We start from the raw sequence: 11729 nt of genomic DNA, 5'->3' as shown, positions 1-11729 counted from the left end.
TAAGTTTTAAAAATGTCAACATATTCTATGACAATAAAAACTGAAATTTTACTTTGTCTACTCTATGGTTGACTGATTTCTACTACTCTGAGTTATAAACCAATATATTGAGCTATGAATTATATAAATGGACAGATGCATCTGATTATATATTTTCCTATATTTCATGTATTATGTCATGCATGTTTATTGGGGTTTAAAGAATATCATAGAAAATATTTTATTCCTTATCATCAAGGAGCTAATAAAAGTAAGAGTAACTGTAAATACAATGTAAACTTCTGCTCAAATATGACAGAGTAGGCAATGAGAGAAATACCACATGCCTTTTGGAAGGGCATGCCTCTCATAGTTCCAGGGCGTGCCATTCACATATAGTAGAAATTAGAACATAGCTCCTCCTGTTACATGACTTCTGAGACCTCTCTCCCCCTGGCATCCCCATTCTGCTCTCCAGTGGTTACTCTGTCTCCAGGGAATCCCAAGATATATGTGGTAGCAATTTGTCATTTCTTGTACACCTCTCCTTTCCCAGGGGTACCTCTCTCCAATTAATAAACCCTATGCAGATGCAATTTGGCACTTGGGAATATTATGATTATTGTGGGTCATTAAAAATTTAGTGACTCACAGATTATTTCTTATTCTAAAGATAATAGCATTGAACTTTTATACTCAAACTTTCTCTCATATTTTCTCTTTCTCTCATATTTTCAGGGTCTCTTTCAATGACCTACTGTGTAGGTTGATTAGTGAAGTTTCTTTTCATGAAGTTGATAGATATTCTTGAGTTGTATGTTATTGCTTTTATCTGTCTAATCACTGTGGTGGGTGGCCTTTTGGTTGTTCACGTGAATCAGGGCGATATTCACATATTGTACATCTTTTGGGAGGTGTTTTTCACATCTTAGTCCATATGCATGACACACCCTAAAATAACACAGTGCCTAACTTTCACAACTGCATGTGGCACTCTGCCTTTCCCCATTGTATCATATAGGAATGCTTTTCTCATGCATGTAGTGGGTCACTCAACAAATACTGGCTCAGGGAAGAAGACAATTAAAAATGGAAGTGATCACATGTTGCGTTTCATGGCTTTCATTGGTTTAGTAGCTCAGCAATAATGGAGTCAATATATTCTCTTGTCCTTAAATTAATTTCCCAAATGGCTGAAGCTCACGTAAAAAGTTTCTTCAAAGTCTGAGAAGTGGAAGGTGATGGAGAATGAATATTCCTCACACAGACCTCTCTTTTTTGGGAAAGAACATGTATCTCTTAGGTTTTCCCTGGTAGAATTCCTCCTACAAATCATTAGCAATAGACATTTGGCTTTTTTGGAATTCTGCTTCTCCTCAATCTTCATTGCTCAAAGGCAACCGAACTTCTTAGAACAGGAATAATTTCTTAAAATGAGAACCTTCTTGTCTATTTCTTTTTCAGCATGTTCCTGACAACCTAATGCTAACTCTTGTCCATCCTCCAATTTATTATGGATCTACTCAGACTCTTTCTTACATTCACTTTGCTATGGCTTTTTATTTGAGCAAATAACTCATCCAAAATGGTCTGATTAATTTATATTTCTGAGTTAATTTATTTATTTTTAATTGACTAGTTATATCTTTCTTGAATTTAATTTCTGTGCCAGACATGGCTTTCATTTTTCTTTTTTAATCTCCCTGCTGCTTCTCCTCTTCTAGTCTGACATCTGCTAAAGTGAAGTTCTGCTCTCTGTCATCTCTGGGGTGACATCAGCAAAGCATAGAAATGACATTAGGAGACAACATAGGGTACTTGTTAAGAGCGTGAATCCTCAAGCATGAACTGGACCACCTGGCTTTCAACCCGGGTCCTAACACTTAACACCTTTGTGGACTCTGGGAATTTACTTACTCTCTCTGCATCACCATCTGATAGAGCAAAACTTGGAAATTTTAATAGAACCTGTCTCACAGAGCTGTGGTGATGATTAGATTCATCAAGACGTGAGGAATGCGTGTCATACAGTACTCCAAAGTGCGGGAAATTATTACCCGGCAGTCTTTATGACTATTGTACGGATACTTTTTAACTGCATCAACACTTTGATAATATTCATCCTCACATGACACCGAGTCGTGCACCTTTTTTTGTATCTTTAGACTTTTTAGAGAAGTTTAACTTCACAGCAAAATTGAGAAGAAAGTACCGAGATTTTTCGTATACTCCCTGCCCCCACACAGGCATAGCTTCCCCCATAACATTATCCACATCCCCCACCAGAGGGGTACATTTGCTGTAATTGATGAACCTACATTGTTACATCATTTTCACCAAAGCTCCATAATTTACATTAGGGTTCACCCTTGGAGTTGTATATTCTATGGGTTTGAACAAATACATAATGACCTGTATCCACAATTATAGTTTCATACAAAATATTTTCACTGCCTTAAAAATCCTCTGTGCTCCTTCTATTCATCCCTTCTTCTGCCCTAACTCCTGGCAACCACTGATCTTTTTATTGTCTCCATAGTTCTACCTTTCCAGAATGTCATAGAGTTGAAATCATACAGTATGTAGCTTTTTCATATTGTCTTCTTTCACTTAGCAACACACATTTAAGGTTCCACTTTATCTTTTCATGGCTTAATAGCTCATTTATTTTTAGTGCTAAATAACACACCATTGTCTGCATGTACCATAGTTTATTTACCCATACCCCTACTGAAGGACATCTTGATTGCTTTGTGTCATGTACTTCTTAAATTTTATTCTAATAAATTATTTTTATTAAATGTTCATTGGTGAAACAGAGAATTTTAGTGCATGATGATGAACAAAGCTAATATTGTAGACTAATAGTTTCAATAAAATCCTAGAAATATTAAGAAAAATAAAAGTAAACAAAAGGAAATAAAAAATAAAACTAAGCACATGGGAAAATGTGGAGAGTGAGTTGGAGCTATAGTTAAGCAATGAAAGTGAATTAAAATACAGTACATAATCAATATTGATAAAAATTGGGAAACCTCAACCCAAGGAAAGAGAGACAACACAATTATTTCATAATAGAATAGTCCTATTACCCAAAACTACTGCAACATAACTTTTAAACATGGACAAGTAATTTTTTTCAAAAAGATAAGGAAATGTTACAGTCTTCTGAACCAAATAGCCAGTATTAAGCAAGACAACCACTTGGAGGGAAAAGAGCAAACCTGGGAGCTTCTGAGTGGCCTCAAAAATTTATCTAAGTTTGAATATCCTCTGATATCAACAAAATGGACTGATTGAGACAGAATCAGGCATCAATCAACACCTACAAATTTCTGAATTCCAAACTAAGTTTAGCTAACAGGCTCATATATACAAGTAAAGACATAGATGAGGAAAAAGAGGGATCCCAATGTTTAGAATAAGGGTATTTGAGCAAACTAATATAACTGAATACTTCAAATCATCAGATATCACAGAAACAACCAATATTAACTATAATTCTAAAACATACTAGGGAAGAGTATGAAAGCTAAAACACAAGGAAAACAAAAGACTTACACACATACGGACACACAGGCTCACACACATACACACAGATGGTATTTTATTATAATAGGTGAGAAAAACAGCACAATGCTTGACAGCTTTTTTTTGTCTGTGTTCATCTAACACAGCCTACTGTACTGTAACATCTACTTATTTTATGTATATAATCTGTCTTTCTTCCTCAAAGAAGGCAAACATTTTTACTATCTTGTGCGTTAATCTATTTACAGAAACTAGAGGTGCCTGGCATAGAGAAAACAATCTACAAATATATGTTGAACACATTTGTGCTTGCTGTTTCTTTTGGAGGCACTTAGAGCAAACGTTAAGTCCCATAACCTAATTTATGGAAATCGTATGGTACACAACCTTTAAGAACAGAGATTGCATTTTTTTCTCCACATCCTTTGTAGTGCATATTTTACATCTTTGTTCCTCAAGCTATAGATCAAAGGATTCAACATAGGGATAAGAAGGGTGTAAAATATGGAAGCCACTCTATCAGTGTCAAAGGAATGAGTGGATTTGGGCTGCACATACATAAATATCAAAGCCCCATAAAATACTATGACCACAGTGAGGTGGGATCCACAAGTAGAAAAAGCCTTGTGCCTACCCTCAGCAGAGTTCATCCTGAGAATGGCTACAAGAATGAACAGGTAAGACACAAGAACTATCAGAAGGGATGAAATCAAATTAAAACTGGCTAAAATCAGAATAATCATTTCAGTTTCATAAGTATTTGAGCAGAGCAAAGATAACAAAGGGAAAGAGTCACAGTAGAAATGATGAACTATATTGTGGCCACAGAAAGATAAATTAAAAATCTTTACAGTGACTAGAAGAGAAACAAATGTGCTGTGGAGATAGGGGATTGCCACGAGCACCTGACAAACCCTTTGTGACACAATGACTGTGTAGAGCAGAGGGCTACAGATGGCCACATAGCGGTCATAGGACATTGCCGACAGAATAAAATGTTCACTAATAATGAACATAAGGAAGACAGCTAGTTGTATAGCACAAAAGTAATAGGAGATAGTATTTTGATCCACAAAAAAATTTACCAACATTTTGAGGCCCACCATTGTTGAATAACCAAGATCAGTAAAAGCCAGGTGTCTGAGGAAGAAGTACATGGGTGTTTGTAGCCCGGAGTCCATCTTGGTGAGGATGACCATGCCCAAGTTGCCCACCACTGAGATCAGGTAGATGATGAGGAAGAGCCCAAATAAAGGAGCCTGCAGCTCAGGACGATCTGTGATTCCCATGAGAATGAATTCATTTAGCATTGGTAGATTTGGTGTTTCCATGCAGGTTTATCTGTAAAGTAAAGAAAAATGTGTTCTTTTTTTTTTTTTTTCCCTCACAAGCTTTTCCATTCTCTGGAAAGAGCCAGATTGCTTTTTAACATCTTTGCAGAATGCCAATTGCTGTTTTTTTTAAAGCTATACTCTTTGAGATAATTACATCTGCTTTCTGTCAGATACTGCTTGAAATTGAAGAACATGCTGAACATGGTACCATTACTGTAAAACTGGGTACTTAAAAGTTTATTAATATCCAAGTAATGCTTTCACATTTCAATGTGAAATGAAAATCCCCTTTTGCCTCGTCAAGAGATATGGAAAGAATCATATTTATAGATTTATTTAAATAACCATAAAATATTAAATTTTATAGAGAGGTCACAAAAGAGAGCCTAGAGTTACTAAATAACTAAGAATTTGGAAGAACACCAAAAGGAAAGACTGAATACATGCAGCTTCTTAATTTAGCCAATTAAAAAAATTCATGTCTCTTTAATTATATTTCATTTGTTCTCAGTTTTGGCCTGCATTAAAGATATAATTATTTATATGAAACAAATATTTTGTAAGCAATGGCATGATGACTTTTCAAAGATGCTTTTGAGCATTTAGTCTGTCAACCCATGTGAAAATACTCAAAAATTTAGTATGAAGAGAAAAGGAGACGAGTCCTATTCCTGCTCAGGCGTTATGGAGCAGAGGAAGGCAAAGAGAACTGGATCAGTAGTCACATTTTGCTAGGGCTTTGCCATTGAATTAAAGTGGAACTTTGCATATGTTACTGAAACATTGTTGATATTGGTATTTTTTACCTGTAATGGAGCCTCTGTCTTGACTCCCTCCTGGGTTTCTTTCGTGGCATAGTGAGAACAATTTATGGATTTTCTTCACCTTTTGAGACTCTCTCTGAGGAGATACCAAGCAATTTTTTGGTTGTCTCTAAAGTATTCCCGTGCACAATGAAATGTCTGGAGGCTGTCCTTGAATCATCAGGAACAATTTGTATCCATTGTCTTTTCCTTCTGTTTTTCTTTCATTTCTTCCTTCCTGACTTTCTTCCTCCCTCCCTCCCTCTCTTTCTTTCTTCCTTCCAGTTTTACTCTTGATGAACTTTTGTCCCACACAAGACTCGTGATTAGAATATTGTACCTCCGGGAGTGCCCATCAGGAGTCTGCATTTCCACAGTGGTCTCCTCCAACTAGTGACAGTGTAGAAATGTTTAAACACTGTTTAAACTGTAAAAATGATTAAAATGTTTAGGGAATTAAAATAATGCATTATGCAAATATGAGGTGTTACTTCCTTGATTTGCTGCTCATGTTGTTGTTTTTACTTTTCCCTCAGGGACAGAAATTAGTTACTGTTACTTCTCTTTTCACTCTGAGTTTCCATCATCTGTTTACTGCTTCTTGTTTGATTTTGTTTTTTTCCTTTCCTGCATATGACACCGTTTCAGTTATCCCATTCTGTGCTTCCTTCATTCCAATACAGATCTAGTTCATCACTAGAAAGTTCCCTTTGGCTATCCCTTCATAGCCTCACCCACTTCCTCCTCCTCTGACACTGTTCCTTACCCCTGGTAATCACTAATCTGTTTTCCATCATTATACTAGTTGTGATTTGAAAACTGTCTTATAAATAATATTATACCATTTGCAAACTTTTGAGATTGGCTTTTTTCACTCAATCTAATTCTTTTGAGATTCATTTGTGGTTTTGTGTGTATAAATCATTTATTCCTTTATTGTTGTTGAGTAGTATTCCATGGTATTGACGATAACATTTGTTTAAACATTCAATCATGGAAAGGCATTTGGATTCTTTCCAGTTTTCAGCTATGATGAATGAAACTTCCATAAACATTCACTAGAAAATGATTGCATGAACATAAGTTTTCACTCCCTTGTGATGAGTGTCCAAGAGTGATTGGCAAGTTGTTTTAATTTTGATGAAGTCCAGTTATCAATGTTTATGTGTTACTGGTTGTGCTTTTGATGTCATATGTATATATTCTTCACTAGCCCTTGGTCCTGGATATAGATTTCCCCCTATGTTTTTATCTGAACATTTTATAGTTTAGCATTTTACATTTAAGTTGTTACTCATTTTCAGTTAATTTTTGTATAAGGTTTTGGTCAACATCATTTGTTTGTTTATTATTTTTCCTCTGTACTCCAAATTACATCAGTGCCATATTTTTAAAGTCTATCTTCCTTCTGTTGAATTACTTTTGTATATTTATGAGAAATTAGTTGAACTACCTCAAAGGTCTATTTCTATGTCATCTAATTCTGTTCTGTTGACTTATGTGTTTGTATCTCCACCAACATCCCACAGTCTCGATCATTGTGGCTATATTGCAAATCTCAACATAGAATATTTTCTTCATTGTTAATTTTAAATGTGTTTTGTCTATGCTAGGTCCATGGCCCTTCATATAAATTTCAGTAAAAAGTAGCCTGTATAAAAAATCTTGCTGGGATTTTAGTTGAATTTGCATTAAATCTATAGATCAGTTTGGAAAGAATTGATATCTTTAGTATGTTGAGTCTTCTAATCTATGAACTCAATATGTCTACTAACTTATTCAGATCATCTTTAATTTCTTTAGTAAGTATTTTGTACTTTTTGGGGTACAGATCTTATACCTGTTTTTTTTGCTTTCTACCTATATATTTTAGTATGTATGGGGTGAATGTAAAGGGTTTTATTTTTTAGTTGTTTTTTACATGTCTCTCTCTATATATTATATATCTGATTAATATTTGTTTGTTAATCATGTATCATGTCACCTTGTTGAACTCACATTTTTGTTCCAGATTTTTTCTTCAGATTAGTGGAATATTTTTATTAGATAACACATCATTTGCATAGAAGGAAGCTTTCATTTCTTCCTTTTCAAGCCAGCTATATGTATTTTATGTCCTTTTCTTGCACTTTCTGGGAAATCCTATTTGATCTGCTTTGTGTGACTATAGATGATTTTGCATTTTTAGACTTCTTTTGAAGAGGTAATTATAAATTATTTAATCTTTTGTTCTGAAGTCCTTCACTCAATGTAATTATTTTGAGAGCATCTATATATTTGTGTGTACCCATAATCCATTACTTTTCATTGCTAGTGACATTCATTTGCTTGTATATCCTGCAATCTGTTTTTCTATTCTCAAGTGGATGAGCATTTGGACTTTTTCTGGTTTTTGGTCATTACAAACAAACTTTCAATAAGGCTGAAAGGGAAGAAAAATTTCTCCTTTTTACACTCTTAGGGGTTCTAGCTGGGTATAAGAATTAAACTAACATAAGACAGATAAACAGGACAAAAGCATCCATACTTTATTTACGAATTTGTACATGTATGTGGGAGTCCTCATAAGAAGAATGAAGACCCAAAGAAGTGGCTAAGCCTAACCGCTTGTATATGAGGTTGAAACAAGAGTGACAATTGTAGAAAAGTAACTAAAATATATGGGGGAACTACAGGCATATAAGATATTTTAACCATGTGTTTGCACACATTTCTCTTGGCCTCAAGTCTCCATCTCTGGTGCAATGTTTCTTCTCTCCTGATAGAAGGAGGGTGCCTCTGACCTGAGAGTTTCATCTCTTGCTTTCAGAAGAAAAGGGAGTTCAGAGTGTCCTTCTTGCTCCTGCTGTTTTTCAAGTGTCTTTAGCTCAAAATAATCAGTATGACAAAACAATCTATTTTGGAGTGACAGGTCCTGTACTCCTTTAGTTACTATGGACATCTGTATACAAGTCTTATAAGGAAACATGCTGCCATTTTTCGTGGGTAAATACACGAGAATGGAATGGCTAAATATTCTATTAAATGTATGTTTAATTTTTAAGACACTGATGCTTATAACAAATTGTTTTCAAAATATTTATACCATTTTACTTTTCCACCACCAAGGTATGAAAGTTCCTGTTCCTCTGGGTGTGTGTGTATATATATATATACACGTTATCATACACACATTATATGGTATATAGTGTTATCTCATTGAGGTTTTAAATTGAATTTCATTAATGAATAATGATTCTGAGCAACTTTTTATGTGCATATTTACCACCTTTATGTGTTATTTGGTACAGAGATTATGCAAATGTTTTGCCCATTCTTTATTGTTATTATTCTTATCGACTTGTGAGACCTCTGTACATATTGTGGAGCAAGACCTTTCTGAGATGCATTACTTGAAAATATTGTCTCCCAGAATGTACATTGGTTTTACATCCTCCAAAGAGTATCTTTTGCAAAGTTAAAGATTTAATTTTGATGTTGTCAAATGTATCAAATTTTAATTTTATAAATTTTACTTCTGGTGTTGTATCTAAGAAAACTTTACACAACCTAAGGTCATGAATATTTTCCATTATGGTTTTTTCTGAAATTTTTAGACTTTTAGGTATTACAGTTACATCTATGATCCATTTTCTGTGAATCTTTGCATGAGTTATGGGTAAATATTCAATATTTGTGTTTGTATATCTAATCAGTTCATCACTATTTGTTAAAATGTCTTTTTCCTGACCAAATGACGTTTTTTTCTTTTGCTTTGGGGAAAATCCATTTTTCACATATACATGAGTCTATTTCTGGTCTATGAATATTGTTTCATTGACGTGCACTCTTTTGATAACTATAGCTTGGGATAAAAGTGGAAATCAGTGTTTGTCTTTCTGTTTGTATTACAACTTTGTTTCTCTTATAAAGTTGACTCTGCTATACTAGATCCTTTCTGTTTATTTAAATATTTTACTTTCAGCTTCCCAATTACTACCAAAAAAAATATATCTGCTTGGATTTTTACTGGGGTTGCATTGAATTTATAGTTATATTTGAGGAAGTTTGATATTTTAACAATATTTAATATTCCAATAAATGAATATGGTATATCCTTCATTTATATACTGTCTTTCAAAAATGTTTCTTAATTTTTATTGTACAGGCTTGTTTATATATTGTTTCAGATTTATTTTTAAGTATTTTATAATTTTGATGCATTTGTAACAGGTATTTTAAAATTTCACTTCTAATTTTTTATTGGCAGTGTATGGAAATAAAAATTATTTTGTATACTGGTCTTACTAAATTCACTTTTTAGTTTAATCAATTTTTTCTATAGATTCCATTAGATTTCTAGGTGCACAATCTTGTCATCTACTAATAAACACAGTTTTACTTCCTCCTTTCCAACTGGATACTTTCTATTACTTTTTTTTCTTGCCATATTGTGTTGGATACAACCTCCAGTACAATGTTGAATAGAATTAGAAAGGAGATACTACTCATCTTGTTCCTAATCTTAGTGGAAATGTATTTGATTTTTTGATATGGTATATGATGTTGTTGTAGGTTTTTTACTGGTGCCCTTTATCAATTTTACCAAGTCTCATTTTATACTTGTCTGGTCAAAATTTTTATTATTAACAGATATTGAAAGTTTAAAATGTTCTGTCTGCTGCATTGATTGAGATGTATGAAAACTTTTCCTTTTTAGTTTCTTAATATGATGATTTTGTGTGTGTGTCTGTGTGATGAAGATTAGCCCTTAGCAAACATCTGTGCCAATGTTCCTATATTGTGTATGTGGGTTACCGCCACAGCATGGCTGACGAGTGATGTAAGTCCACGCCTGGGATCTGAACCTGCAAACCCTGGGTCGCTGAAGCAGAGTGTGCTGAACTTAACCACTACACTCATGGGCCTACTCTGATGATTTTATTTTTGAATATTAAACCAACTGTACATTTCTGAAGTAAACCTAACATGGTGCATTATTGTTTTTACATATTGCTAGATTAAATTTACTAAAATTTTTATTAGAATTGCTGCATAAATGGTCATGACTGATATTTTTCTGTTGGTTTCTTTTCTTATAATGCCTTTGTCTGCTTTTGATATCAGGGGAAATCTCTCCTCATAAAGAAAGTTGGGATATACACCTCCACTTCAGTTTTCTAGAAGAAAATACATAGAATTGGTTACTTCATTTTCCCTAAATATTTAGTAGAGTTCCCCAGTCAAGATACCTGGAACAATTTTGAATTAGTGAGGATTAGTTCTCATACATATTTCCTATTGGGATTCTTTCCATCATAGATTTTTAATACTGTATTTCTAAGTGTTCATACATATGAAAATATATAGTACACCCATTCTTAGGATCCTACCCGAAAACACAGATTGTTTTTTTATAGATGTCTTTAGCATCTCTAAATTCTCTGTACTTTTCCTATTCTATTTTATTAATCTTTCAGAATGATTATTGCATAATATATTAAATTCTTAAAGATTTTTTTTTTTATTTTTTTTATTTTTTTATTTTTTCCCCCCAAAGCCCCAGCAGATAGTTGCATGTCATAGCTGCACATCTTTCTAGTTGCTGTATGTGGGACTCGGCCTCAGGATGGACGGAGAAGTGGTGCCTCGATGCGCACCCGGGATCCGAACCCGGGCCGCCAGCATTGCAGCGCACGCACTTAACCACCAAGCCACAGGGCCGGCCCTATATTAAATTCTTATAGTCTTCATAATATCATATCAAAAATTTCAGTTATGTACCAATTCCTGATTTTTTGAATTTTTTATGTTATGGAAAAATATAAAGCTTTCTGAAATAACTTATATGTGGACTTAATAATGAAATAAAGACTAGCTTTTAAAATGCATAAAATATCAAAATTATATAGAAGGCATACCAATATTTTTTTAGATGTGAGATATTTTCCAACGTATGTTTAGTCACAGTTTATTTTCTTAAATCCTGATAATTGAGACTTTTACCATTTCCTATTACAAAAGTCATAATTATTCACTGAAGATAATTTGGGAAAACATATAACCAAAAAATATTAAACATTTTTGTAATCTTAGTGGCCAC

The 11729-nt window shown here is 33.8% G+C and overlaps 1 protein-coding gene across 1 annotated transcript; it reads right to left on the bottom strand.

Annotated features, from left to right (window-relative positions):
* Positions 1-3899: 3899 nt before the first annotated feature.
* Positions 3900-4841, bottom strand: LOC101394282 (olfactory receptor 8K3-like). Its single transcript, XM_004443798.2, has one exon. It carries the CDS (start codon positions 4839-4841, stop codon positions 3900-3902), a length of 942 nt encoding a protein of 313 aa, XP_004443855.2.
* Between the last annotated feature and the right edge of the window lie 6888 nt (positions 4842-11729).

Source organism: Ceratotherium simum, chromosome 34 (assembly GCF_057802395.1).
Source record: "Ceratotherium simum simum isolate JZ-2026a chromosome 34, ASM5780239v1, whole genome shotgun sequence".
NCBI classification, from domain to species: Eukaryota; Metazoa; Chordata; class Mammalia; order Perissodactyla; family Rhinocerotidae; genus Ceratotherium; species Ceratotherium simum.
The sequence above is the reverse complement of the archived record's forward strand: the minus strand, read 5'-3'. Positions and strand labels throughout refer to the sequence as shown.